Genomic DNA, 27,542 nt, shown 5'->3' on the forward strand with positions numbered 1-27,542 from the left:
GGTAGGGCGTTGCCATGGCGCTGGAGGCACAGCAGAGGATGAGAGTGCGGCCAGGCAAGGGGGGCAGGTTGTGCCAGGCAGAGATGTGGATGTCGGCGTCCAGGGCCCGGCGATAGCGGAGCAGGAGGGCAGGGACCGGGTGCAGCTCCCTGGGGGGCACAAGCCGCTGCTGAGCCCCTGCCCAGTACCCCACCCTGACCGCTGTTCAGCCCCCCTGCAGCCTGCCCCCTTGCAACCTAGCACCCTACCTGCCCCCCCCCCACAGCAGGGCACCCCACCTGCCCAGCTCCCCATTTCTGCCCCCTGCCTAGCTCCCCCTGCAACCAGGCATCCCACTTCACAGTGGCCCAGGTGTGTTTCTTCCCCATGATGCCTGTTAGTCTAACCCTGCCTGAGAGCCGTTCTGCCTGTGAGCTGGTGTGGCTGGCCTTTGCTTTGTGGCTCGATTGGTGGGAGCGGTGGGATCCCTCTGGGTAACAGGATCGATCCCACAACGTGGGGGCTGACGATGGAGTCCCGTGTGCCATCGCTGCAAGTGAAGTCGTACCCTCGGGGCCACTCCATCACCGAACTGGAGGTCATGCAGTTCCTCAGCAGCCAGCACAACTCTGGTTCTGCTGCCCAGGCATTCTTCTACCTCCGCGAGCCAGATTTCCTTGGGTAACTGTGCACCTGTTCCCCTCCCATCCGGCCCCATGGCAAGGACTGGCTAGCTTGCGGGGGAGGGAGGGAACGGGACATGGGGCCTTTCCCATCTAGGGGACACTGATCCGGCCCCGTGGTGGGGGGCTGCCTGGCTTGGGGGATGGGGAACAGGGCCTTTCCTCTCTAGGGGGTGCTGATCCAGCCCCATGGCGGGGGGCTGGCTGGCTCAGGGGGCAGGAACAGGACACAGGGCCCCTGACCTGTCTGTGGTGGGGCAGGTCCGTGCCAGAAGCCTGGAGGGCGGATTTCGTGGCAGAGTCAGAGGACGCTCATCACCGAATGGAGGATCTGAAGGGGCATCTGGGCCAGCACCTGGGGGTGGCGTCTGTCAACAGGTAACAGGCCAGGAGATTGGTGGGTGTGGTGGGATCGCTGGGCCCCACAGTGTCTTCCTCATGGCCTTGCTCTTCCCCCTAGGTACTCCTGCCAGTGGGGTGCCCGTATGTCAAATGGCTGGAGGAGTTTGGGGCCTGGGTGCTGCAGGATCTGTGGGGTGCCCTCCAACGCCAGTTCCTTCAGGTAATGCAACTTGCTGTCTCTGGCGGGGAGGGAGTGGGGTTTAGTGGTTAGAGTGGAGGGTGTTGGGAGCCCGGACTCATGGTTCACACTGATACCTGTGTCTGCCCCCGTGCCCCCCCCAGGCCGAGTTGGAGCCCCCTGGGGGTGAGGCGGAGGAGGGGCAGGAGCTGCAAGACGTGTTCCAGGACTTCCAGCAGCGCCAGTTCTGTGCCCGGGGAAAGCTGCTGGGCTCCGTGGCCGGGCGCGTGCGTGAGGGCCAGCCCCCACACCGTGGGGCAGGAGGCGGGCTCTATGTGGTGACGAGTGAGCCTGGCGATGGCAAGACTGTCTTCATGGTGAGGCTGGGGGGGCGGCCTTGGGGCACCCAATGTGCAATGAGGGGAGGAGTCTGGGGGCAGAAAGTTGAGGGGCTTGGTGATGGATTGTAAGCAGGGCCTGCAGGGGGCAGGGTCTGGGTCTGCTTCATAAAGCCTGGTGGGATGGGTCTGGAGGAGGGGCCGGGCTTGGGGGCCAGGAGGGGGTAGGGTTGGGTCTGTGGCATCAGGCCTGGTGGGAGGGGCCTGGAAGAGGGGGAGGAGCTTGAAGGCCTGGAAGGGATGGGATCTGGCTGTGCTGGGTTGTGGTGGGAGGGGCCTGGAGAGGCCCCGCCCCCAGCTGACCCACTGTCCCTTCCCCAGGTGGCACTGGCGCGGGAGCTGAGCGCCCATCCCCCGGCCCAGGATGCCTCCCCCACCCTCTGCCTGGTCATCTCTCACTTCACCGGGGCCTGGCCGGACCAGGCCAGTGCCAGGGTGATGCTGAGCCAGCTGTGTGCCCACCTAAGCTGCCTGCTGGGCCAGCCGGCCCCACACCCTGCCAGCTACAGGTCAGGACGCCTGGGTTCCCTCCTGGCCCTGGGTGGGAGTGGGGTCTAGTGGTTAGAGCGGGGAAAGCGGGGGTGGGGCTGGAAGCCAGGACTCCTGGTATCCCTCTAGGTACTGGGTGGGAGTGGGGTCTAGTGGTTAGAACAGGGGAGGCTGGGAGCCGGGACTCCTGGATTCTCTCCCCAGCTCTGGAGGGAAGTGGTGTCTAGGGGTTAAAGCTGGGGGCTGGGATGCCTGGGTCCTATCCCTGCCTGTCCTTTGCAGGGGACTGGTGTCTGGAGTCCCTCCTGCCCGCGGTGGCCGGGTCGCTCCGGGGAGCCCAGCGCCTGGCCATGCTGCTCGACGGGGCTGACCAGATCCATGGGGACAGTGGACATCCTGTCTTCGACTGGCTTCCAGTGCGGCTACCCCCGGTAAGTCCCATGGGGACCCCCCCCCAATCCCACTAACCTCACCATCTGCTCAGCCCCTCTCTTCTCCCCCCAGTGTGTGAGCCTGGTTCTGAGCATCGGTGAGGACTCCAGACTCCTGGGTTCCCTACAGCAGCGGGCAGATGTAGTCCTCATCCCCCTGGGATCCCTGGACCCCTGTGACCGGGCTGGGCTGGTCCGCCAGGACCTCGCCCTGTACGGCAAGAAGCTGGAGGAGACAGCGTTCAACAACCAGGTGTGGGGTGCCTGGATGCCTGGGTCCTCTGGCAGGGGCGTGGGGTCTAGTGGTTAGAGTGGGGGAGAGGCTGGGAGCCAGGACTCCAGGAGGGGAGTGAGGTCTAGTGGTTGGAGCAGGGGTGGGTTGGACTCCTGATTCTCTCCAGCTCTGGCTGGGTGAGGTGGGGGCACTGGCTGTCGTTCAGGGGCTCCCTGCCTGCTGTGACCCCGTCTGTCTGTCTGTCTCCAGATGCAGCTGGTGCTACTGAAGCGCGGTGTCCGGCAGCCCCTCTACCTGGCGCTGCTCACCCAGGATCTGCGAGCCTGCACCCTCTATGAAAAGGTGCTTTAGCCCCACCGGGGGACCCAGGCTTCTGGGCTGGTGGCGCAGGGCTCGCCCTTCTAGGGACCGTAGGGGAGGGACTGGGACAGAAGGGGACCCAGACATCCGGGCTGGTGACACGGATCTGTTCCCGCGAGAGACCCTAAGAGAGAGGCCAGGATGGAAGGGGACCCCGGCGTCCAGGCTAGCAGTCTAGGGACCCCAGGGGAGGGATGGGGACAGAAGGGGACCCAGGCATCTGGGCCAGTGGCACAGGGCTCGCCGATCCCCTCAGGGTCCTGTGTCCCTCCCTCCAGATCTCAGAGAGGATCCAGACGCTGCCCCCAGCGCTGCCCGCCCTGCTCCAGCACATGCTGGGCTGCCTGGAGCAGGAGCATGGGGCCGAGCCGGTGGCCATGACCATCTCTGCCTTCTGGGCCAGCAAGGACGGTAAGAGACAGCTGTGGGTGCTAGGCGGCGTTAATGGCCGCTGCTACCAGGCGCTGTGCCCCAGAGCTGGCTGCATCTCAACGCCCGGTGAGCCATCTTTGTGAAGTGTTATATGTGGCTGTTCCCCAGCTTCCCTGCCCCAGAGCTGGCTGCATCTCAGCACCAGGCAAGCTGTCCGTTTGCCATTATATGCAGCTATCACTGAGCCGCCCTGCCCCATCCCAGAAGCTGGCTGCATCTCAGCACTGGGTGAGTCATCCCTGGAGTGGGAGTCCCTGGAGATGCATCCCTGATCCTTGCTCCTCTGTCCCCCGCAGGCCTGCTGGAGCACAATCTCCTCGCCGTGCTCATCACGTGGAAGGAGCTGGGCGGGGCACCCATCACCTGGGAGGGAGGCATGGCTGCTGGGGGCCACGCGGCGACCATCCCCAAAGCCCCAATCTATTCCCTGATGAGGAGCCTGAGGGGGTGAGTGGAGGCCAGGACGCCTGGGTTCTCTCCTGGCTCTGGAAAGGGAGTGGGGTCTAATGGTTAGATCTGAGGGGGGTGGGGCTGAGAGCCCAGACGCCTGGGTTCTCTCCCGCTCTGGGAGTGGAGTGGGGGCTAGTGGTTAGAGCGGGGCGGACTGGGAGCCCGGACTCCTGGGTTTTCTCCAGCTCTGAGAGGGGAGTGGGAGTTGGGGGGCTGGGATCCCGCATGCCTGGGTTCTCTCTGGCTCTGGCAGGGCCCTGGGACCTGGCCCTGAGTTCTGTTGCACTCTATTGATGTTCTCTGTCCCCTGTCTGTCCCGCCCAGGCTGGCGGGGGTGTATGGGGCCCTTCGGAGGCCCCTGGCTCGCGGCTCCACCTCTGTGGTGGCCTCCTGCAGACGGCGGTGGAACGGCGCTACCTGAAGAAACTGGGCCTGGAGCGAGCGGCTCATGCTCTGATAGCAGGTCAGGGAGTCGCCCTGTGGGGTTCGGGGCCGAGGGAGGCCCTGGGGTGGTGTGTGGGCCGGGCCTGTGACCCCCCCGGTCAGGGGGTGCTAAGCTTTGTGGGTGACAGTCTCCCCCCAACCCCCAGCTCATCTCTGGAAACTCTGCGACCCGTACGCGTCCCGAAGCTTCCAGGGCAGCGAGGCCAGGCCCCTGGTGGCTCTGCCCTACCACTTGGTAAGTATGGGGCACTGTGGGGGGCCTTGGCAGTGGGCAGGGTGGGGGCTGGGTGAGGGGGGGCAGGATTGGGCGGATGGGATGAGGTGCGGAACTCGGGAGTGGCTGGGCAGGAGCTGGGGTGGGGCAGGAGGTGAGGGTGGGAGGCAGGTGACGGGGCTCAGCGTGGCAGGGGCTGGGGCTTGGCGGGGGTAGTCTGGGTGGGCAGAACCCCTGGGTGACCCCGCTGTCCCGGCAGGTCTGCGCTGGATGCCCCGACCTCCTGGGCTCTCTCCTGACCAACCTGCGCTTTGTGGCAGCCCACTTCCGCCTGGCGTTGCTGCCTACGCTCTGCATGGTGAGCGGGGAGTGGGGGGCACCTCTGGGGGCTGCTAGTCAGGAGCCAGCCCTGTGCGGAGGGGGGGCTGTCCACAGGGGCATGGGGAGGTGCCTTGGTGTAATTGTGGGGGGCTGCTGTGGGGTCCTGGGGGACTGGGGGCTGCCGTTGGGGGAATGGGAGGCATGGGGAGGCTGTAGGGGGCTGAAATGGGGAGGTTGGGGCTGCCGTGGGGCTGGGGGGAATGGGAGGCATGGGGGGGCTGCCAGGGGGGGAATAGGAGGTGTAGGGGGGGGCTACCTGGGGCTGCCAGGGGGCTGGAGGTTGTCATGCCCCCGACACAGACGTCTCCCCCGCAGCGGGCAGTGCCCAGCCCCCGGGCGAGGTGGGCGCATTCTGTGCGATGGTGCAGGCAGGCACAGCCCTGCTCTCCCAGAACCCAGCGCTCCTGCCCGAGCTGGCAGCCAACGCTCCTGACGGCTCCTCGCTGGGCACCCAGGCCCGGGCCCTGGGGCCCCCCGGGGGGCACCTGCTGCTCTGGCGTAACAAGGCCAAGGACACCCCCCACCCCGACAGGTAATGGGGCCGCCATGGGTGGGAGGGCCCCTGCCCCTTCCCTTTCCCCCTTGGATGCCCGCTCCTCCCCCCGGGTGCCCATCTGCCCCTCACCCCAGCATCTGGGCGGTCCCCTTTCCCCCCCGTCCCATTCCCCTCCCCCCCAGTGCCCACCTGCTCCTCACCACAGGCCATGGGCCCCTGTCCCTCCCCCCCAAGTCCCCAGTGTGCCAGCCCTGCTCCCGACTGAGTTGGCCCATGGCCTGGGGCACCTGTGCTGGGTTGAGGGGACCCTTCTGTGATCTGGGGGGATGAGGTATGCAGGTCCCAAGGATTGGGGGGGCTGCAGGGCTGGGAGCCTGGCTTGTAGGGGCTGCACATCTCTGCCTTCGAGCTGGGTCCCTGTGGGGCTAGGGAGCTCCAATGGGGGAGGGGAGGGGTCCCTGGGGGGCATGGTGTCCTGGGTGGGGGGGCTGCCTGTCTCCAAGCTCAGTGGGTTGGCAGTGCTGGATGCCCAGCCGTTCCAGGGCCTTGTTCCCCCCCGATCTCCCCCCCCCGTCCCCAGCGTCGCCCTGGCCCTGCCTACGTCCCCCACCTGTGTGGCCGTCTCCCACTGCGGGTGCCAGGCCGCCGTGGGCAGCACCGATGGGACCCTGCACCTGCTGGACACGCAGAGTGGCCAGGTACAAGGGGTGGGGGGCAGGGCAGATTCAGGGGATCTCTGGCCATGGGAAGACACTGTGGGGCTGGTTGGTTTGGAGGCAGGAGCAAATGGAGCTGGGGGGGCAGGAAGGGAGGGGGGACTAGGGAGCAGGAGGGGAAGCCGGAGGAGGCAGGCTGAGAGGCAGGGGAGCTGGGGAAAGGCCATGAGGCAGGCTGGGGAGTTGGGGGGCAGGCTGGTGAGCTGGGTATAGGCTGGGGGCAGGGGAAGCCAGGGGGCAGGCATGGGGCTCTGCAGGCTCACACCACCCCCCCTTGCTCCCAGGAGCTGAAGACCCTGCTGAGCGACGGCACTGGGATCTCAGCCTGCGTCTTCCTGGCCGGCAGGACCCCCTGCTTGGGCACCTTCGCCGGGGGGGTGGAGACCTGGGGCCTGCGTGAGGGCAGGGTACTATCAGGGTGTGGGGGGAAGGACTGCCCCTCCAGGGGGCGCCGGCCATGATCCGGCCCAGGGATAGTGGGGGAGCTGGTTTGGGGGGTGACGGCGGGGACATCACATGAACCTCTCTCCTTTCCAGGCTCCTGGCTACTGATGCTCACCAGGGCCGGGTCACGGGCTATTGCGTCAGCCCTGATCACAGACAACTGGCCAGCGTCTCCCTGGACGTGCACCTGAAGGTACCAGCTACAGTCACCCCCCCTTTCGCCCTCCCTGCTCTAACCAATAGCCCCCACACCCCTCCCCCAGCCAGGAGAGAATCCAGGCGCCCAGCCCTGGTTCTGACCCGCTGTTCCTGTCTCTCCCAGCTGTGGGACTCTGCCCAGGGGCACTTGAGGTGGATCTCTCCTGCCCCTTGAACTGTGCCGCCTTCCATCCCGACGGGCAGCTGGTGGCCACCAGGGGCTGGGATGGCGCCGTGACCATCCTGAGCCTGCAGAACCGGAACGTGAGCTTGGTATGGGGCACAGAGGGGCAGAGCTGGGATAGGAGGGGCTGCGGGTTGGGAGTGAGAGGTAGTGGCAGGGCTGGGAGCCCAGGGCTGTACTAGTAGGGGCAGCGGTTTGGGAGTAAGGGGCACCAGCAGGGCTGGGGGTGGGGAGGCTGGGCAAGGAGGGGCTGCGGGTTGGGATTGAGGGGCACCGGTGGGTCTGGGGCCCCAGGGCTGGGCTGGCAGGGGCTGCAGGTCGGGAGTGAGGGGCACCAGCGGGGCGGGCTGGGCTGTGACTTTGGCTCCCCCTGCAGATTCTCTCAGGCCACGATGCTTCCGTCCGCGCCATGTCCTTCTCCCCTGCGGGCACTGTGCTGGCATCCGGCTGCCTGGCCGGGACGGTGCGTCTTTGGTCCTGGCGGGAGGCCGTGAGCCTGGCCACGTTCCCAGCACACTGGGGCTTTGTCTCCGAGGTCAAGTTCCTCTGCGGGGGTCAGGTCCTCCTCACGGCGGGTGAGGACATGAAGGTGCTGCTGGTTGGCAGTGAGAGGCACCGGCAGAGCTGGGCAGGGGCATGGCTCGGCTAGCAGGGGGCTGCGGATCGGGAGTGAGGGGCGCTGGCAGGGCTGGGCTAGCAGGGGCTCCGGGTTGGGAGTGAGGGGCACCAGCAGAGCTGGGGGTTGGGGGAGCAGGGGCGTGTAATGATGCTGGTTCTGGCGGGACCCAACTGAGAGAGCCAATTCAGGACAAATTGCTTAAAGCAGGGCAGTTACAGCCCAAGGCAGGGGTTTCTATGCACACCAAGGCAAACCAAACCAGCCAAACAGAGAAGACTTTGGTTTTACCCCACTGGCTAACCACAAGTCACACAAGCAATTCCCTAAAAAGAAAAGGAGTACTTGTGGTACCTTAGAGACTAACAAATTTATTAGAGCATAAGCTTTCGTGAGCTACAGCTCACTTCATCGGATGCATTTGGAAAAAAACTGTAGCTGTAGCTCACGAAAGCTTATGCTCTAATAAATTTGTTAGTCTCTAAGGTGCCACAAGTACTCCTTTTCTTTTTGCGAATACAGACTAACACGGCTGCTACTCTAAAAGCAATTCCCTAGACACGCTAGTTTCCCAGTATCACCACTAGTGCCACTCGTTATGGGGACAGATGGTTATGAAAACCAATACCGCAGGAGAAGAAAAAAGGTTCTCTCGATCCCAAAGGACCAAGCCCCAGACCCAGGTCAATATACAAATCAGCTCTTACCCATAAATCACACTGTTGCCAGTCCTTTAGAATCTAAAATCTCAAGGTTTATTCATAAAAGGAAAAAGATATAGATGAGAGCTAGAAGTGGTTAGATGCAATCAATTACATACAGTAATGGAAAAGTTCTTGGTTCAGGCTTGCAGTAGGGATAGAATAAACTACAGGTTTAAATCAAGTCTCTGGAGCACATCCACTGCTGGGATGGGTCATTCAGTCCTTTGATCAAAGCTTCAGTGTAGCAAAGTCCCTCAGAGGTAAGAAGCAGGATTGAAGACAAGATGAAGGAGCTGCAGCAGCTCTTTATAGTCTCTTGCCATGTGGTCCGTCTTTCTTTGTCCCAAGGACAAGCTGTCCCTCACATGGCCTGGAAAAACCTCAGAGTTCTGTCCATAGGCAGGTCCCCACATACCTTGCCGAGTCCCAAGGCGTGTCTGCCTTCTCTCAATGGGTCACTTGTATAGCTGATGGTCCTTAATGGGCCATCCAGCAGGCTAGGCAGAGCTGACACCAACTTCTCTGGGGTGTCACCCAGAAGCATAGCACAAGTTTAAAATACAGACAGTATAGATCCAGTATTCATAACTTCAACTACAAAAATGATATACACATAGCATAATCATAACCAGCAAACCATAACCTTGTCTTAGACACCTTATTTGTCCCCCTTTATATAAGATTTGGTGCCACTACAGGACCTTGGTTGCAACCATGTTCTATATGGTCCCAGTTGAAGTCAATAACATGACAGGGGGGCACAGCACTAACTGCTGATCTGTGGCCTAGGTCCAGCTCTGGCTGGGGCACCTGGGCTGTGCCTAGGGTGTTCTGGGCTCAGGGCCGCTTTCTTCAGCCCTCTGCGTGGCCCCCAACCCCGCCAGCACCCTGCTCGCCGTGGGGTACCATGCAGATGATGTTTGGGTCTACGACACCCTCTGGGGTAAGCGCCCAGATGCGTGGGCTCTGTTCCAGCTTGCGGGGTGGGGATGAGGTCTAGTGGGTGGGGGGGGGGTGCTGGAAGCCAGGACTCCTCAGTTCTGGGGAGCCAGGACTCCTGGGTTCTGCGGTGGGGTGGGAGCCAGGACTCCTGGGTTCCCTGTGGCATCAGCCCCCCTCACTCTCCCCTCTCCTCGCAGGCTCGGCCGGGCGGCGCTGCCCGGCGGCACTGCCCGGCCGGGTGGGGGGTGGCGGTGCCCAGCCTGGCCTGGCTCGGGGATGCCGTGCTGGCCGGAGGCAGCGGGGATGGGACCCTGCGTGGTTGGGCATTGGAAAGCGGCCCAGCCTTCCCCCTGTGGGAGCTGCGGGGGCATGAGGGGGCCATGCTGGGCCTGGCTGCCTCACCCCAGCTGCTGGCATCTGCCTCGGGTAAGGCTGGGGGCAGAGGGGGCAGATGGGGGGCCCCCTTACAGGATGTGGGGAGGGGCTGGAAGCAGGGTGTTTCCAGAGCAGTGTGGGGGAGATTCGTGGATCATTGGCAGGGCTGGGGGTACCCAGGGACGATGGGGTGGGGAGCAGGATGGGGAGGGCAGGGGTGGGGCATTGCGGCCCAGAGTCTGACCCTTTCCCTCCCGCCCACAGAGGATTTCACCATCTGCCTGTGGCTGGCTGACACACTGAGACGGGCCCTCCTGGACCCTCCGCCAGCCCCCTGGCCATCCTGAGGGGCCATGCGGCCCCTGTCACCTGCTGTGCCTTCAGCCCCAACAGCCAGCACTTTGTCACGGGAGGCAGGGACAAGGTGAGGGGCATGCATGCTGTGAGATGGGCACTAGGGGGCAGGCGTGGGATGGCTGTGCTCTGAGATGGGCATTAGGGGGGCGGAGTGGGGCAGCCATGCTGTGAGATGGGCACTAAGGGGCAGGTGTTGGGTGGCCATGCTCTGAGATGGGCATTAGGGGGCGGAGTGGGGCGGCCATGCTGTGAGATGGGCACTAGGGGGCAGGTGTGGGGTGGCCATGCTCTGAGATGGGCATTGGGGATGGAGTGGGGCGGCCATGCTGTGAGATGGGCATTAGGGGGCGGAGTGGGGCAGCCATGCTGTGAGATAGGCACTAGGGGGCAGTGTGGGGCAGGCTTGGGGTGGCCGTGCTGTGATATGGGCACTAGGGGATGGCATGGGGCAGCTGTGGGGCATCCGTGCTGTAAGATCAGTACTAGGGGGCAGTGTGGGGCAGCCATGCTGTGAGATGGGCACTAGGGGGCGGTGTGGGGCAGGCTTGGGGTGGCCGTGCTGTCAGATGGGCACTAGGGAATGGCGTGGGGCAGTTGTGCAGTGTCCGTGCTGTGAGATGGGCACTAGGGGGCGGTGTGGGGCAGGCTTGGGGTGGCTGTGTTGTGATATGGGCCCTAGGGGGTGGCATGAGGTAGCTGTGGGGCATCTGTGCTGTGAGATGGGCACTAGGGGGCAGTGTGGGGCAAGCGTGGGGCGGCCGTGCTGTGAGATGGGCACTAGGGAATGGCGTGGGGCAGTTGTGCAGCGACCGTGCTGTGAGATGGGCACTAGGAGGTGGTGTGGGGCAGGCATGTTGTGAGATGGGCACTGGGAGGCATGGGGGAGCAGACGAGCTGTATCTGTGCCTGTCTAACCAGCCCGTGTCCCTGCAGACCCTGCTGTGCTGGGATGTGGGGGGGCCCTGCACCGGGAGTCCCCCCCCCGGCGCTTGCTCCCCTTCTTCCACCGTGACTGTCTCAGCATCTGTATCTGGGTTGGGCCCCTGCTGGTGAGTGGGGGGGGCGGGGTAGCTGGGAGGGGGATGGGCAGGGCAGGACCCCCCTCCGCCTCTACCTGATCCCTCCCCTTCCTCTGCCCCCACAGCTGTCCTGCTCCAGCGATGGCACCGTGCAGTTCTGGGATCCGGCAACTGGCCAGCGGCTCCACGAGTTCCTGTCCCACTGCGGCCCTGTCAGCGCTGTCCTGGCCACGGTATGGACCCAGGTGGTGGGAGCAGGGGCACGGTGCCAGGCATTGGGGGCACCCTGTCCGTTCTCCTGGGCACAGGTCCCATCCCTCACCCCCTCTCTCAGTGCAGGCCGAGTGTGTGCGAGCGGTGGGCCGCGATGGGACTCTGGCAGCGTGGGACATGCTGGGCGTGGAGCTGACCCGCTTTCCAGCACACCCCGGGCTGGTGAACCAGGGCGCCAGCTTTGTGGGAGCAGGTGAGCAGCTGGGGATTGGGTGCTGCCCCCCCCCGGGTGTGGGTCTGATCTCCAGTGCCCCCTGCTCTCCCCATGTTTCTCTTCTCCTGCAGATGACAATTTCATGGTGGCCACGGCCAGATGTGACGGGCGGGTGCAGCTCTGGAGCCCCCTCGAGGTGAGATGGGATCCGGGGGCTGTTTCCCCGCCATGGGGACCCTGCCCCAGGGCACTGGCTGCCCCCACCCACCCACCGCTAACTTCTCTCTCCTGCTTGCAGTTTGGCCGCCCATGGGCATTGGTGGGGCACAGTGCCCCAGTGTGTGGCGCTTCCATGAGCCTGGCTGCCGCCCGCATCCTAACGGTGTCGGGGGATGGTGCCGTGCACATGTGGGCAGCGCCATGGCAAGCGGGTAAGAGACTCCTTCACCAGATACCCCTCTCCTCCCAGAGCCGGGGAGAGAACCCAGGAGTCCTGGCTTCCAGCTCTCCCCTGGTCTAACATACCAGATCCCACTCCACTCCCAGAGCCAGGAAGAGAACCCAGGAGTCTTGGCTCCCAGCCGGTCTCTCTCCTGGCAGCAGGCGCCTCTCTGCCCTGGCCTGGTCTCCCGACGGGATGCTGGCAGTGTCGGGCAGGGAGCGTGGGGAGCTGATTGCATGGGGGAAGGCCAAAGCTCTGGCTGCAGTGCAGGTAGGTTGGAGGGGGACCTGGGGAGATAGCAGGGGTGAGAGGGCAGTGGAAGGCAGATGGAGTGGGCAGGACGGAGGTTGTCAGGGCGGCTGGGGGAAGATGGGAGGAAGGCAGGGGAGGGGGGCTTCAGTCCAGCCCCCACTCACTCCCCTCCTACACAGGCAGGCTCGTGTTGTGTCTGCTCTCAGCTTCGCCTCCTCCTGCAGCCTCCTGGTGGCATCAGCGGCTGGGAGCATCTGGCTGTGGGGCCTGCATGGCGACCCCCGTCCTGGGGCCCTCAAGTGAGCTGGGGGGGTTGGGGGAGTGGGGCCGAGCTGGACGCCTGGGTCCCTTCCCAGCCCCATATCTCCCTGGGGGGTGGGGGGCAGGGACGGGAAGGGCCAGGCCATGCCCTACCGACCCCCGTTTCCCGTACCAGTCTCTGCAGCTGGCCTGGGCCATGCACTTATCGCCTCTCTCAGCCTGGAGCGTGGCGGATGGGGCGGCTCCCGTTACCTGCATGGGGCCGGCCGGGGCCCCAGGCTCCCTGGTCCTGGGGCTGGCGAACGGGGAGGTGCTGCTGTTCAGAGGCCACCGGCCAGCGCTGAAGCCCCTCCAGTGAGTGAGGGGAGGGGCCCTGCAGCTCCTCTGGTGAATGGGGAGTTCGGGGGGAGCAGCCCGCTCTGCTCCTGGGTCTGACCCTCATCTCTGCCCCTGTAGTTTAGGCAGCCCCGATGCCTGGGTTCCGGACCCCCCCTCCAAGTACCTGTTTGACATGGCTGTAACCCTGGTTGGGCAGCTTCTTCTGTGGAAGGGGGTGAAAGAACCCACCCTGTACAAACAGGTGAGTGACTGGGGAGAGAACCCCAGTGCCCAGCCCTGTCCCCCCCAATGCACCAGGCCCCACTTCCCTCCCAGAGCCAGCAGAGAACCTAGGTGTCCCAGTGCCCAACCCCACCCCTTCCCTCTCACCAGCGCACTAGCCCCCATAGCAGAGAACCCATGAGTCCAGGTGCCCAGTCCCCCACCCCAGCGCACTAGGCCCCCACTCCCCTCCCAGAACTGGCAGAGAACCCAGGAATCCAGGTGCCCACACCAGCGTTGTTTGCTCTGTAGAGGGTTGGGGAGTCAGAGGAACTGGAGAAATGCCGGGAGGCTGAGATCCGCCTCTAGGATCGGGACACGGATGCTGACTCCAGCTGGTTCAGCAGTGCCTGGCTCAGCCTCGTGAGTCCTGGCTCAGAGCTCAGGAGTGAGGGGCACCAGCAGGGCTGGGGGAACTGTGGGTCAGGAGTGAGGGGCACCAGCAGGGCTAGTAGTGGGTTGCAGGTCGGGAGGGCAGGGCAGGGCCAGCAGGGGTTTTAGTTTAGGCGTGAGGGGCAGTCGGGAGTTTCAGCTCTGTCCCCTTGCAGACTCGCCAGCTCCGACGGGATGCTCTGGACTCGGGCTCTGTGGAGCGAGGAGGATGACGCAGCTGAGTCCTGGAGCAGCGAGGGGTGGCAGCAACAGCGGGTGAGCCTATCTCTGTTGGGGACCCTATCCCAGCAGGGCCCATCCCTCCTTCCCTGCTGAAAGCAGCCCACTCCGCTCCTGGGCGGGGTGCGTGTGTATCTTCCCTCTGCAGCCGTTATCAGCCCAGCAGATGTTTCCCTCCTTGTGGGTCAGCGGCGTGGTCTGTAGGGTCCAGAGTTAACGCCCAGCACAGCCACTGACAGAGAGTTATCCCCACCCTTGCGATGGGCTGGGCCTGGAACCGGAGCCTTTCCCGTCTGGCCACTGCTGAGCTCAGTGCGGGCCGGCCACAGCCTCAGGTCAGCTTGCGGGGGGCTGGAGGTTCATTGTCTTCCCTGGAAGCAGCAAGTCTAGGGTGAACCCTCAGGGCAGCTGACCGCACGACCCCTTTGGGCTGGGGCAGGGGCCTTCTATTTCTACATGTTAACCCTTTCATGGCCTGTGCCCCTCAGATCCACAGCGCCAAGGTCACGGCCCTGCACAGCTGTGGGGACTGGGGGGACGTGCTAGTGACGGCAGCGCTGGATGGAGACGTCAAGATCTGGGAACGCACCACGGGGAGACTAATGGGTGGCATGAAATGATGCTCCTCGCTCCCCATCCACAGCCCCTTGCCGCCCCCCCCAGCAATGCAGGTGCCCCCTCACTCCCACCCCACCCCGCAGCCCAGCCCTGCCCTCCCCAGCACTGCTAGTGCCCCTCACTCCTATCCCACAGCCCCTGCTAGCCCAGCCCTGGGATCCCCCCAGCTCTGCTGGCACCCCTCACTCCCAACCCACAGCCCCAGACTCTCTCTGACCCCCGGTTCTCTCTTTGCAGTTGGGGAAGTTCCGTTGCGCTGCCCCCGTGTCCTGCCTACAACCCTGGCCTGGTCCAGCCTCCCAGCTGCTCTTGGCTGTGGGTGACATCCTGGGCAACGTCTATTTCCTGGAGTGGGCCAGGGCCCCCCTGGGTGACAAGGCTGAACCCCAACCCATGTGAGTGCCGATGACACAATAAAGTTGCCAACTGAGCTCCAAAAAATGCAGCCTTTGTTCAGCTGTCCCATCCAGGCCCTGGCCCCAGAGCGAAGGGGGGCTAAGAGGCCAGAGACACGTCTCTCCCTGCCCCCCCATCGGGTCCTTTGAGAAACTTGGTAACTATCAGGTCCCGGGCCCCCACCCTTGTGTTACTGCTTTTGGCCTTTCTATAGGGCTGAATGGGGGCAAGAGGATATCAAAATTGTATCTCAAGCCCCCATGCCTGACTGGGGGGAGAAACACTCCCTGCTGGGGGCAGCCAGGCTCCTGGCTTAGCAGCCCTGTCCCCCCTTTCTGCACACTGCCCCCTAGTGGCTGCAGCTACAAATGCAGCAGGGCACGATCAGGGACTGGTACCAAATTTATTGCAGTAGAAAGGCAGAGGGACATTTCCACAGGAGGCACCCGGGGCCCCTTACCACAGCTGCATGAAGTTGAAGCGCACTTGGAGTAGGTAGCGCATCCGCACCTGACCCGGGTCATAGACGACAAACTCGTTGTAGTTGAGGGTGTAGCCATGGGGGTTTGTCACGCCCGTCTCCACCGCTGGGCCCAGGGGCACTGCAGCCCCATCCCTAGGGGCACACAAGCGAGGGGTCACAGCAAGGGAAGCTCAGCCCCCCCAGATGCCCAGTTCTCTCCCCCTCAGCCCCCATGGCTCCTGGACTGTATGGGTTTGCTACTCTTTCCCCTGAGCCCCCTGCCTGCTGGCACCAAGCAGCAGCTGTGAAGGGCACCTGGCTCCGCTTGACCCGCTGCAGCAGGCTGGGTGCTCCCCTCGCTGGCCTTCACCCACTGCCCTGAGCTGGCAGCTGGGTCGGCCCCCGGCTGGGGCTGAGCTGCTCAAATGCGACACAGCAATTTCTCCTCTGGGCCAGGAACCAAACCAGGGCGGGCTGCAGGACCCGGCCAGTTGAGAGGTGCAGGGGGGGCTGGAGCAGGCATGGTTGGCCCTGGGGGTCCAGGCTGGCTCTAAGTGTCTCCCTCAGCTTGCCTGGGGGCACAAAATAAAGTGGGGGGGATCTGCAGCAAGGAACCCCAAGAAAGCCCCCTAAAGCAGCCTCTCCTGGGGCCAAGCGAGTCTTCACCGTGAACAGGGGCGAAGGTGCCCCCTCCAGCACTGTGCCAAGGCGGAGGGGGGTGATCCAGGCTGGAGCATCATGCCAGGGGACAGAGCTTCCCCCTCATACCATCCCCCCCCCGGGACCCAATCACTCTGGGCAAGCGCCATGGGGTGCCAGCCCTGACCCGCCCCGGTACTCACAGCATGATGCTGTTGGCGGGGGCGGGCGACAGCTTCCCCAGCCCCTTGGTACTGTGCTTCCCAGGCGGCAGCTTCCTAGCCTCGGCATTTGCCTCCAGCAGCTCCTGGCACTCGCCCAGGGCCACCTGCAATGGGAGAGGGGCACCAAGTCCACAGCTGCCCATCCACCCTGTCCAGAGCAGGGAGAGAACCCAGGAGTCCGGGCTCCCAGCCCCCTCCTGTTCTAACCACAGGACCCGACCCCACTCCCCTCCCAGAGCCAGGCGTGAACGCAGGTGTCCTGGGCCAGGCTGGCTCCCCGCAATGCAGATGGCTCTGGGGTGGTGCTCACCTCACACAGCAGCAGCAGGCCCACGTCGCGCTGGCGTGAGGCGAAGCAGTAGTTGGCGCTCTTGGATGACATGTCTGCGAAGTAGATGCCCTTCCCGAACTGGGGGGAGAGACGTGGGCGGGGGGCAGTCAGGGATTGGAGTGGGAGGGGGCTGGGAAAGGGCCGAGGGGGGATAGGCAGGTGGCAGGGAGTGGGCAAGCAGCTGGGAAGGGACTGAATGGGGCGGGGAGATAGCTGGGGGCAAGGGAGAATCTCACCATGTAGCCGGTGACAGGGGCCTCAGGGGGCGCCACTCGCAGCCCCTGGCTCAGGATCCCCACCCAGTTGCCCAGCCTGGAGCCATGCCACAGCAACATCCTGGGGGGAAACAATGGGGGGGTGAGCCCCATTCCCAGCCCCCAAACCTTCCCTCCCATACCTAGCCTCCTGCCCCTCCCCCCCTCACACCCAGCCCCTTTGCTGGCTGGGATCCAACCCCCGCCCCACCGGGCTCTCCTGCGCCCAAGCATCAATTGTCTGTAGCCCAACTCGGAGGACAGTGCGGGGGAGCTGACAGAGCCTGGGGGGCAGCCAGATGTAACCCACCAGGCACAGGATAAACCACCTCTTCCCACCCCTGTGCTCCTGCCCCCTGGCTTGCTGGCCCCAGGACACCCCACAGCCCAGCCCCCTGGATTGCTCTCCCCGGCCCCTCACCGGTTGGGCAGGCTGGCGCAGAAGGGGGGCTCGCCGGCCCGGCGCAGGGCGAAGGCCTCCAGCAGCTCCATGGAGTAGTCACGGTGAGTGGGCGCGTGGGTGGAGAGCAGGTACCGCTCCAGCACCTGGGGGGAGCCGTGGGGCCTGAGCCAACTCCAGCCCTGCCCCCCTCCCTACCTACCTGCCTGGCCCCCTTCTGCCCCACATCGTCAGCCTCCCCCCCACAGGTGCCCCTGATCACTGCCCCCTCACCTGGCCTCACCAGCCCCACACTGCCCCCTTTGCCCAAACCCCACAGCTGTCCCCCAGCTTCCCCATTGCTGGGCCCTCCCAGCCCACGCAGCCCCCTGACCTGGAAGCGGGCAGAGTCCCGGTCCAGGGGGTGGAGCTCACAGCCCAGCTTGCGGTAGCTCTGGTCCATGGGGTGCTCCTGGCCGTGCAGCTCCAAGTGCACCAGCCTGATGGCAATCTGGATCTCGCCCAGGGCCTAGGTGGTGGGGGGATTTGGGGGGGTTAGAGGGGGATGGACAAACAGAGAGATAGAAGAACAGATCCTCACCCCCCTCCCAACTCACCTCCAGCAGCTGCACCTTCTCCTGAAGCTCCTGTCGAGTCCGGATCAATGGGGGGGTCCGGAGTCTGGGGGTATGTGGGGGGGAGAAGAAGCAGAGTGAGCCAGGCCTGAGGGGAGTGGGGAGGGGCCCGGCCCTGGAGCCTCAGCGAGGAGGCAGAGGAGGGTGGGGCAGGGGGCGCTTGGAGGGGCAGGGGCAGCATTGCCAGGTGTCTGGTTGTTGACCAGAACGCCCGGTCGAAAAGGGACCCTGGCAGCTCCGGTCAGCACCGCCGACAGGGCCATTAGAAGTCCAGTTGGCGGCACAGTGGGGCTAAGGCAGGCTCTCTGCCTGCCCTGGCTCCACGCAGCTCCCGGAGGCAGTGGCATGTCCCCCCTCCAAGTCCTAGGCCTAGGGGCAGCAAGGGGGCTCTGCATGCTGCCCCTGCCCCAAGCACCATGGTTCCCAACCGATGGGAGCTGTGGGGACAGTGCACAGAGCCGCCTGGCTGCATCTCCACATAGGAGCCAGAGGGGGGACATGCCATTGCTTCCAGGAGCAGCTTGAGGTAAACACTGCTTGGAGCCTGCACCCCTGAGCCAGCCCCCCCACACCCCAACCCACTGCCCCAGCCTTGATCCCAGCCCAGAGCACCCTCCTGCACCCCAAACCCCGCATACCCAGCCAAAGCCCTCACCCCCCCATGCTCCAACCCCCTGCCCTTTGAACCCCCCTGCCCTAGCACTGAGTCCCCTCCTGTACCCCAAACACCTCATACCCATCCATGCCCCAGAGCCTGCACTCTTAGCCAGAGTCCTCCCACGCTCCCGGCACTCAACCCCTTGCCTTAGCCCAGTGAAAGTGAGCGAGTGAGGGTGTGGAGAGCGAGTGACAGAGGGAGGGGGAGATGGAGTGAGCAGGGGGCAGGGCCTCAGAGGGGGAGCAGGGCAAGGGTGTTTGGTTTTTTGGGTAGAAAGTTGCCAACCCTAGGCAGGAGGCACTCGGAGCATGCTGGGAGGGGTGCTCAGGGGGCGTGAGCAAGGCAGGGGCACTTGTGGGAGGTTAGGGGGGGGCACTGACCCAAAGTCATGGGGCACGCGGGTGTAGAACTCATTGCAGGCCTCCAGCAGAGCCCGTCCGGTGTCCCCAGCCCGCAGAACCGCCTCCACCTTCTGCAGTGACTGGAACCCAGCATGGATCTGCTCCACCGTCAGCTTCCCTGGGGGGGAGTAGGTCAGAACGACCAGCACCTGGCATCCCCCAGATCTCCTGCCCCCCAGAGCCCTCCCCAACCAAGCCCAGATCTGCTGTCAGCTTCCCTGAGGGAAGCGGGTCAGAATCACCGGCGCCCGTGGGGGGGGGGTCCCCCAACTCCCTGCAGATCCCCCTGACCCCCAGAACCCCCCCAACCCCAGCCCAGATCTGATGTCAGCTTCCCTGGGGCGAAGTGGGTCAGAACTGCCAGCCCCTGCGCCCTCAACCCTCCCCCCACGCCCATGGGGGGCTCACCGAGAGGGGCCTTCTTGGTGTCATACTTCATCTCCAGCACCATCTCCTCCATGGCCTGCAGGTCACAGACCAGCTCCAGCAGCGCCTGCACTCGGGGGTCAAGCTGCGAGGCCGGCTGGGGCCGGGGGGCCCCCACGCAGCTCAGCTCTGAGGCCTGCAAGGGAGTGGTTACTGCATCTCCCAGCTGTGCCTGGAGCACTCCCCGCCCGTCACCCCCCAACACTCCCACGGAGGTGGGACACAGGGCCCACTGCTTCCCCACGCCAGCTGGGGGTTCTGCATGAGGGTCAGGGGTCCACGTGCAGGTCGTATGGGGCAGGGGGTTGTGTGTGGGGGGGTCACACTCACAGGGGGCCGGCTGTCTATGTGCAGGTTGCATGGGGGGCCTGTAGGGGGACTGGGAGACGAAGGGGGATGGGGGGCTGTAGGGGGGGGTCACAGTGGGGGTCGGCTGTCCGTGTACAGATCACATGGGGGGCTGTAGCGGGGCTGGGGGCCGTAGGAGGATAGGGGGGCAGTGGGAGGGGTCACACTCACTGGGGGTCAGCTGTCCATGTGCAGATCTCACGGGAGGGGGGATGTAGGGGAACTTGGAGCCATAGGGGGATGGGGGGCCATAGGGAGGGTCACACAGGGGGTCAGCTGTCCACGTGCAGGTCATAACGGGGGTATTGGGATCCATGGGGGAGGTCACACTCACAGGGTGTCGGCTGTCCATGTGCAGATCTCACGGGGGGCTGTAGGGGGACTGGGGGCCGTAGGGAGGGTCACACGGGGGGTCGGCTGTCCACGTGCAGGTCATAACAGGGCTATGGGGGGATGTGGGGGTGGTCACATTCACGGGGGGGGTCGGCTGTCCATGTGCACATCATAACGGGGCTATGGGAGGCCGTGGGGGGCTCACACTCACCGGGGGTTGGCTGTCCATGTGCAGCAGGTCGTACTTGCCCAGCACTTTCTGGAAGTTGCCCCGCTCGGCCCAGTGGTTTTTGGTCTTGTCGAGGAACCTGGGGAGAGACCAGAGAGGAGGGCGAGGAGGGGGCAGGCTCCAAGGGGTTTGTGGGAGAAGAGGGGGACTCACTTCTTAGTGAAGATCTCCTTGGCCTGGGCGAGGTCCCCAGCACAGGACACCAGCATGTGCTGGCCTGGCCGCCCCACTGCAGAGACAGGACAGATATGGTGATGGGGGGCACTGCCCCGCCCCCCCCAACCCCTGCCACACCCCAGCCCCTGGCCACACACGCCCAGCTCCCTGCCCCATGCCTGGTGCCCCACGACACTCACTCAGCCCCCCATGGCCCCTGCCCCGCTCACCGCGCCCCCAGCGCATCCAGACACTGTAGCTCCGCGACCCATCGTCCTCCAGCAGCTGTAGGACGTAGAACTTGTTGTTGTTGAACTGGAGGTTGGTCTGGGGGACAGATGGGGGCTGGGCGTCAGGCCTGGGGGTGTCTCTGCCCACAGCAGCCCTCCTTGCCCCAGCTCCTGGGCGGGTGGCGCCCCTGGCCAGCACGGCCACAGTGCCGCACTCACCTGGTTCAGCATCACGTCGTAGACATCGTCCCCTTCGCAGTAAACGTGGGCCTGGGGGAGTAATGAGCACTTTCTGAGCTGCAGCTGGCCCTCGGAAGGGATGGGATGAGGGGCAGTCCCTTCTAGGGGGTGCTGGCCCCTATCCCACCCCAGTGGAGACTGACTGGCTCAGGGGTGTGGGGCTTTTCCTCTCTAGGGGGTGTTGGCTCTGATCCTGCTCCAGGTCAAGGATTGGCTGGTTCGGTGGGTGGGGACTGGACAGCCCCGGGGCAGAAGATCTTGCGTTACCTTCCCCAGTTTAGCCAAGCACTCAGGATCCACCGGCGCCTTCCCCTTCATAATCAGGGTCTTGATGATCTCTGGGGGTGACAGACGGAAAGGGGAAGGGGTTAAGAGATATCAATGCAGGGATCCTGGGGACCTGGGCCAAGGTAGGGTCTGGCACACGAGAAACAACAGAGCTCCAGCCATGCCACCGGCCCCTTCCCAGGCAGCCACAAAGAGCCAGCAGCATCCAAGGCCGACGTCTGCGCGGCATTTGGAACAAGGCCGGAGCATGCACTCCTAGTGCAGGATAGGGGAGGCGCTTATAAATCACACCCATTTCCAAATCAGTTTGGCAGCCTAACTTGCACCCAAGAGAGCTGGCCGAGATAATCTCTGACCTGCTGGCATTCATTTGAAATCAACCCTGGGATAGCGGGGACATTCCCGAAGAGCAGACGAGTGTGGTGCAAGTGGGTAGCTTTAGGCTGGTTAGCCTGACAAAAAGCCTGGGCAGAACAACACAAAAGCTGACACGGGATTCAAGTGATCCAGGTTAAAGCACAGGAACCTCAACAAGGCAGGCAGACTTCACGGAAAACAAACAAAGCTGATCTCATCCATTGGTGGCATTACGGGTTTCATCGATACAGGGAACTTTATATGGCGTGCGACTTGGCACTGTGTGACCTGACTGAAAACCAAGCACTGTGGGCTAGTGACAAAGTGCCCGAAACACGGATTAAAAACTGTCTAACTGACAGATCCCCACACATCATCGCTGTTGTAGCCAGGACGCTTTTGTCGGTGACGCCGGCTGGTGGAGGGGGAAGTGACGCCAAGACAGGTACACAGAACCACAGAGCAAGGCTGAGCACGGACCAATGCGAAGTGACTCCTCCAGGAGCAGTCAGGTGCTGGGGGACAGCTGGGATTCCTGGGCACACATTTTAGATGCTAAACTATTGGAAGGGGGAAGAGCCATAAAACCAGGGCTAGAGCAAACAGCTGGCAGAGAGAGGCCGACAGAGCGTGGGCGCTGTAGTTCGCCACCCCTCACCTGTGCTCTCTCCCCCGGCTCCAGGGTTGGGGCTGGCCCCACCATCCCGGGGTCTCTTTGGTGCTGAGGGCTGTTGTGGGGACAAGAAGCCAGGGACGGAGCTGGGCTCAGATGCCCCATAGTCATCCACAGCATCTGTGGAGAGAGACCACAGGTCAGAGGGGGAGAGGAGGGTGCCACACCCCAGAGCTGGCCGCATCTCAGTGCCAGGCGAGCCACCCTGTGCGTCATCGCTATGACCCAGCTATGCCTAGCATCAGATTCTCCGGCCAGCTCCCTGGGGGATGATTAACGACTAACGAGCTTACGCTCTGGTAGCGAGGCCTGCCCCACTCCAGGTACCTGAGACTTGCTCACCAACCGGAACTGGGCCCTGGGAGCCTGAACCCCTTCCCCCAGCTTCCCACAGAGCCCGCTCTACCCACTAGGCCCCACTCACCTCCCAGAGCCAGGGAGAGAACCCAGGAGTCCTGGCTCCCTTCGTACCTGACTCCCTCCGCTCCATCCGGCGCTGGTATCCGGTTCTGACGTTGGTCTGGGTCATCTGGGCCGTGTCCAATGTGTAGTGGGTCTGGCTGAACATCACCTCTAGGCTGGGCCCCCCGTCGCCGCGCCGTGCACCCTCCAGCGCCAGGCAGGTGTCGGCAGGGTAGGGCAACCACTGCCCCTCTTCGTCCCCCTGCCAGCACCACACGAAATCTGGGCCGCGGGCATCCTGTTAGCTCCCTGCTGGCACTAACCTCTAGGGTGCCCTGCAGCTCCCAGCCTCTGGGGCAGTGACTGTGACGGGGCATTGGACCCAGGTGTCTAGGTGGCTGTCCAGGGTGTTCACCCCGGGGGCCCCACAGCTCCCAGCGTTGGGGGCAGTGACCGCGACTGGGCATGGGACCCAGGTGTCTGGGCAGCAGAGCAGGGTGTTCACCCTAGGGGGCCCCATAACTTGGGGGAGTGATCAGGACAGGGCACGGGACTCAGGTGTCCGGGACGACACCGCTCCCCCCGCCAGGGGTCCCTGGACACTCACAGGAGTCCTGGTCCTGGACGGCAGCTGCCACGCATCTGTCCTGCCCCGTCTGTCCGTTCTGCTGCACCATCCGCTGCAGGTCCACGCAGGAGCCCACAGTCACACTGGGCTTCCCTACCCTGGGGGGAGATGGAAGCGGCTCAGGGCCTGTGACTCCCCCACCACGGCCTGGGTCATGACTCGCCCCCGTCAGGGCACTCACCTGGCCGCCTGTGTCAGCACCTCACTCTGCTCAGGCACAAAGCAATGCCAGGTACCGCTGGGGTCCTGCCACTCCCAGCGCAGCTCCAGTGCCAGGCCCACGTCTCCTGCCTCAGCTGCCCTCCGCTTCCGGCTCATCCTGGGAGTGACAAGGAGGCTGGCGAGCAGAGAGAAGGGAGGCAGGGATCCATGGACTGTGATCCCCAAGCCATATAGCCCCATACGGACCATTCTACTGCAATCCATACAGCCTTGTATGGACCAGCACCACTCCAGGCCATATAGCTCTATACAGACCATCCTACCAAAATCCATATAGCCTGTATGGACCAGCACACATACATCCCAGGTGATATAGTCCCATACAGACCATTCTACTGCCATCCATACAGCCATGTGTGGACCATCCCCCCCTTCCAGGCCATATAGCTCTATACAGACCATCCTATTGAAATCCATATAGCCTTTATGTACCAGCACAACCCCCGCCCCCAGGTCCTAGAGCCCCAAATGGGCCATTGTACTGCAATCAATAGAGTCTCTTACCCACCCCTCCACAATATAACCCTATATTGACCAGGCTACGGCGATCCATACAGCTTTGTGTGGCTCAGCAGCCCCCCCCCCCATTTAACCCTATACAGACCAGCCTATGGAGATCCACACAGTCATAGAATCATAGAATCATAGAATATCAGGGTTGGAAGGGACCCCAGAAGGTCATCTAGTCCAACCCCCTGCTCAAAGCAGGACCAAGTCCCAGTTAAATCATCCCAGCCAGGGCTTTGTCAAGCCTGACCTTAAAAACCTCTAAGGAAGGAGATTCTACCACCTCCCTAGGTAACGCATTCCAGTGTTTCACCACCCTCTTAGTGAAAAAGTTTTTCCTAATATCCAATCTAAACCTCCCCCATTGCAACTTGAGACCATTACTCCTCGTTCTGTCATCTGCTACCATTGAGAACAGTCTAGAGCCATCCTCTTTGAAACCCCCTTTCAGGTAGTTGAAAGCAGCTATCAAATCCCCCCTCATTCTTCTCTTCTGCAGACTAAACAATCCCAGCTCCCTCAGCCTCTCCTCATAAGTCATGTGCTCTAGACCCCTAATCATTTTCGTTGCCCTTCGCTGTACTCTTTCCAATTTATCCACATCCTTCCTGTAGTGTGGGGCCCAAAACTGGACACAGTACTCCAGATGAGGCCTCACCAGTGTCGAATAGAGGGGAACGATCACGTCCCTCGATCTGCTCGCTATGCCCCTACTTATACAACCCAAAATGCCATTGGCCTTCTTGGCAACAAGGGCACACTGCTGACTCATATCCAGCTTCTCGTCCACTGTCACCCCTAGGTCCTTTTCCGCAGAACTGCTGCCGAGCCATTCGGTCCCTAGTCTGTAGCGGTGCATTGGATTCTTCCATCCTAAGTGCAGGACCCTGCATTTATCCTTATTGAACCTCATTAGATTTCTTTTGGCCCAATCCTCCAATTTGTCTAGGTCCTTCTGTATCCTATCCCTCCCCTCCAGCGTATCTACCACTCCTCCCAGTTTAGTATCATCCGCAAATTTGCTGAGAGTGCAATCCACACCATCCTCCAGATCATTTATGAAGATATTGAACAAAACGGGCCCCAGGACCGACCCCTGGGGCACTCCACTTGACACCGGCTGCCAACTAGACATGGAGCCATTGATCACTACCCGTTGAGCCCGACAATCTAGCCAGCTTTCTACCCACCTTATAGTGCATTCATCCAGCCCATACTTCCTTAACTTGCTGACAAGAATGCTGTGGGAGACCGTGTCAAAAGCTTTGCTAAAGTCAAGAAACAATACATCCACTGCTTTCCCTTCATCCACAGAACCAGTAATCTCATCATAAAAGGCGATTAGATTAGTCAGGCATGACCTTCCCTTGGTGAATCCATGCTGACTGTTCCTGATCACTTTCCTCTCCTCTAAGTGCTTCAGGATTGATTCTTTGAGGACCTGCTCCATGATTTTTCCAGGGACTGAGGTTAGGCTGACCGGCCTGTAGTTCCCAGGATCCTCCTTCTTCCCTTTTTTAAAGATGGGCACTACATTAGCCTTTTTCCAGTCATCCGGGACTTCCCCCGTTCGCCACGAGTTTTCAAAGATAATGGCCAAGGGCTCTGCAATCACAGCCGCCAATTCCTTCAGCACTCTCGGATGCAATTCGTCCGGCCCCATGGACTTGTGCACGTCCAGCTTTTCTAAATAGTCCCTAACCACCTCTATCTCTACAGAGGGCTGGCCATCTCTTCCCCATTTTGTGTTGCCCAGCACAGCAGTCTGGGAGCTGACCTTGTTAGTGAAAACAGAGGCAAAAAAAGCATTGAGTACATTAGCTTTTTCCACATCCTCTGTCACTAGCTTGCCTCCCTCATTCAGTAAGGGGCCCACACTTTCCTTGGCTTTCTTCTTGTTGCCAACATACCTGAAGAAACCCTTCTTGTTACTCTTGACATCTCTTGCTAGCTGCAGCTCCAGGTGCGATTTGGCCCTCCTGATATCTTTCCTACATGCCCGAGCAATATTTTTATACTCTTCCCTGGTCATATGTCCAAGCTTCCACTTCTTGTAAGCTTCTTTTTTATGTTTAAGATCCGCTAGGATTTCACCATTAAGCCAAGCTGGTCGCCTGCCATATTTACTATTCTTTCGACTCATCGGGATGGTTTGTCCCTGTAACCTCAACAGGGATTCCTTGAAATACAGCCAGCTCTCCTGGACTCCCTTCCCTTTCATGTTAGTCCCCCAGGGGATCCTGGCCATCTGTTCCCTGAGGGAGTCAAAGTCCTGTATATACCAGCAAAACACAGCTCTGTATGAATGAGCATGTCCCGTTCCTTCCCCCGGCCAATCACACAGCCCTATATGGACCATCCCACCATAATATACGGAGCGATCCATGAACCAGTTCCCTCCCCTGGTGCAACTTTGCAATAGCTCCGGGCCCCACTGCGTCCCCCACCCCCAATGCAATATCCTAACCCTCCGTGCAATCTGCCCAGGACCCTTACTCCCTGCGCCCAGAACACCCCACCCCCCAACTCCCAGAGCACCCCCTCCCCCACTGCATGCCCCCAGGCCGCCACTGCAACCCCGGCCGCGTTGCACCCCTTAGGGTCGCCCTGCATTCCCCCTCAACCCTCCCCCACTGCAACCCCAGCTCCATGGCACCGCCTAAGGTCCCTCTGCACCCCTCCCTTACTGCAACCCCACCCGCTTGCACTGCAACCTCTCCCTGCACCCTTCCCCCAATGCTCACCCGCCCCATTGCACCCCCTTAGGATTCCCCTCCCCCCACCTGGCAGGGGCGGCGACAACTCCCACCCGCGCGCGCTCCAGGGAACGTTCCGGTAACCGAGCTCTCGCGCAGCCCACCCTCATTTGCATATCGCTCATTTGCATTAGCCCCGTCCCCTGCTCTGGCCGGTCGCTGGCGTGGAGGGGCCCGAGCCCCGCCCCCTAAGCAGTCGGGCAAGTTGGCGGGTTGGCGCGCAAGGCATTATGGGAGACACACACCGAGCTCACCCGATCGGCGACGCTGAGCATTTGCATAGCGGGAGTGGGGCATGCTGGGAGTTCGGGGGCGCCGGCAGCGGGCCGCGCTCCCCTTCAGACCCTTCTTCGCGCGCAGACGATTTGCATACGCCATGGCGCGTGCCGGAAATTGCTCCGCTTGCTCCCCGTCACTGGAAACCCCAGAATATCAGGAGCGTTGTGTAGCCCCTGAGCGTGAGCGGGCTGCCTCTCAGAAGAGGAGCCGATTCATGCTCCCCTCTCCCGGGCCATACAGGGCTATATGGGCCCTGCAACCTCCCACCAGCCGGTGATTCAGTGCGATGGGCCGGGGGGGGTCCACAACCCCACGCAGCCTGCTTCCCCTGTTAGACAACCCCGTATGGATCCTGAACCCTCTATACGGCCACCCTGTATGTGCCTTGCCCCCTTCCTCGCCGCCTGCCACAGGTCACATAGACCTCTATGGGGCCCTGCAGTATCCCCGCAAACCAGCTGTCAGATAGGATAACCCCCCCCATTCCCCCAGAGCCACGGGGCAGATAAAATCACTGACGGTTGTGATGGGCTCAGATACTACTGTGAGATCTGGGTCTGTGAATACGGCCCGGAGCTGCCCACCGACTGAGGAGGCCAACCCAAGATATTGACCTGCTGCTTATTCCATGCAACCGAACAAGGCAGGGCCCGGGAGCCGGACACCATGCAACCCCGTTCTTAGGGTGGCTGTAGGGAGACACAGCCCGCATTGAGCCGCTGGCTACGTTTTCAGCAATTGAGCTTGCAACCTTCACTTGTTCCCTTTGGATGTGACAGATAATTACACCAGGGCAATACAGCTTTGTA

General features: G+C 62.6%; 2 protein-coding genes across 16 annotated transcripts in view; one reads left to right on the forward strand and one right to left on the reverse strand.

Annotated features, from left to right (window-relative positions):
• The first annotated feature begins 331 nt into the window (after positions 1 to 331).
• The window catches only part of TEP1 (telomerase associated protein 1), a 43,631-nt gene continuing 16,420 nt past the window's right edge, over positions 332 to 27,542 (forward strand). The window contains 41 exon segments of the mRNA XM_043496160.1: positions 332 to 660; positions 924 to 1,040; positions 1,123 to 1,139; positions 1,142 to 1,224; positions 1,347 to 1,559; positions 1,902 to 2,097; positions 2,352 to 2,500; positions 2,574 to 2,753; positions 2,985 to 3,077; positions 3,374 to 3,506; positions 3,824 to 3,974; positions 4,302 to 4,318; positions 4,321 to 4,440; positions 4,568 to 4,656; positions 4,895 to 4,988; positions 5,317 to 5,548; positions 6,093 to 6,210; positions 6,513 to 6,634; positions 6,763 to 6,865; positions 6,995 to 7,016; positions 7,019 to 7,143; positions 7,431 to 7,643; positions 9,164 to 9,317; positions 9,514 to 9,542; positions 9,544 to 9,742; positions 9,956 to 10,018; positions 10,021 to 10,115; positions 10,982 to 11,027; positions 11,030 to 11,097; positions 11,193 to 11,300; positions 11,407 to 11,533; positions 11,626 to 11,690; positions 11,793 to 11,925; positions 12,076 to 12,226; positions 12,386 to 12,487; positions 12,675 to 12,803; positions 12,906 to 13,029; positions 13,302 to 13,444; positions 13,607 to 13,697; positions 14,150 to 14,262; positions 14,516 to 14,633. Coding sequence (XP_043352095.1) covers positions 509 to 660; positions 924 to 1,040; positions 1,123 to 1,139; positions 1,142 to 1,224; positions 1,347 to 1,559; positions 1,902 to 2,097; positions 2,352 to 2,500; positions 2,574 to 2,753; positions 2,985 to 3,077; positions 3,374 to 3,506; positions 3,824 to 3,974; positions 4,302 to 4,318; positions 4,321 to 4,440; positions 4,568 to 4,656; positions 4,895 to 4,988; positions 5,317 to 5,548; positions 6,093 to 6,210; positions 6,513 to 6,634; positions 6,763 to 6,865; positions 6,995 to 7,016; positions 7,019 to 7,143; positions 7,431 to 7,643; positions 9,164 to 9,317; positions 9,514 to 9,542; positions 9,544 to 9,742; positions 9,956 to 10,018; positions 10,021 to 10,115; positions 10,982 to 11,027; positions 11,030 to 11,097; positions 11,193 to 11,300; positions 11,407 to 11,533; positions 11,626 to 11,690; positions 11,793 to 11,925; positions 12,076 to 12,226; positions 12,386 to 12,487; positions 12,675 to 12,803; positions 12,906 to 13,029; positions 13,302 to 13,444; positions 13,607 to 13,697; positions 14,150 to 14,262; positions 14,516 to 14,633 — 4,797 coding nt within the window. The 5' untranslated portion in view covers positions 332 to 508.
• Positions 15,065 to 26,650, reverse strand: PARP2 (poly(ADP-ribose) polymerase 2). 15 transcript variants are annotated; one of them, XM_038370367.2, is made up of 19 exons: positions 26,482 to 26,650; positions 23,151 to 23,306; positions 22,949 to 23,067; positions 22,411 to 22,623; positions 21,925 to 22,059; positions 20,889 to 20,959; positions 20,601 to 20,651; positions 20,382 to 20,478; positions 20,149 to 20,224; positions 19,978 to 20,074; positions 19,068 to 19,221; positions 18,639 to 18,777; positions 17,583 to 17,646; positions 17,360 to 17,494; positions 17,008 to 17,132; positions 16,569 to 16,668; positions 16,312 to 16,410; positions 15,981 to 16,105; positions 15,065 to 15,291 (listed from the first exon to the last, which is right to left on the reverse strand). In XM_038370367.2, the coding sequence occupies exons 1-19, from the start codon at positions 26,583 to 26,585 to the stop codon at positions 15,132 to 15,134; spliced, it is 2,220 nt and encodes a 739-aa protein (XP_038226295.1). In that variant the 5' UTR covers positions 26,586 to 26,650; the 3' UTR covers positions 15,065 to 15,131. The 15 variants fall into 15 exon arrangements, 13 of the variants coding, with proteins under 13 accessions (XP_038226295.1, XP_038226296.1, XP_043351645.1 ...); XM_038370368.2 differs by having other exon boundaries at positions 23,151 to 23,288; positions 26,482 to 26,602; XM_043495710.1 differs by having other exon boundaries at positions 23,151 to 23,315; positions 26,485 to 26,585.

The sequence above is a fragment of the Dermochelys coriacea genome, chromosome 13 (assembly GCF_009764565.3).
Source record: "Dermochelys coriacea isolate rDerCor1 chromosome 13, rDerCor1.pri.v4, whole genome shotgun sequence".
NCBI lineage: Eukaryota > Metazoa > Chordata > Testudines > Dermochelyidae > Dermochelys > Dermochelys coriacea.

Excerpts from the sequence above, each read along its gene's own strand:
- PARP2 (XM_043495709.1), bottom strand. The coding sequence starts at position 23,608 with ATGGATTTCAATAGGATGGTCTGTATAGAGCTATATGGCCTGGAAGGG. Across the intron at positions 20,479-20,600 it reads ACGACGTGATGCTGAACCAG|ACCAACCTCCAGTTCAACAA; the intron begins GTGAGTGCGGCA and ends TCTGTCCCCCAG. Across the intron at positions 15,292-16,311 it reads GCCTGCTGCTGCTGTGTGAG|GGATGGGGCTGCAGTGCCCC; the intron begins GTGAGCACCACC and ends GTGTGCCCCTAG.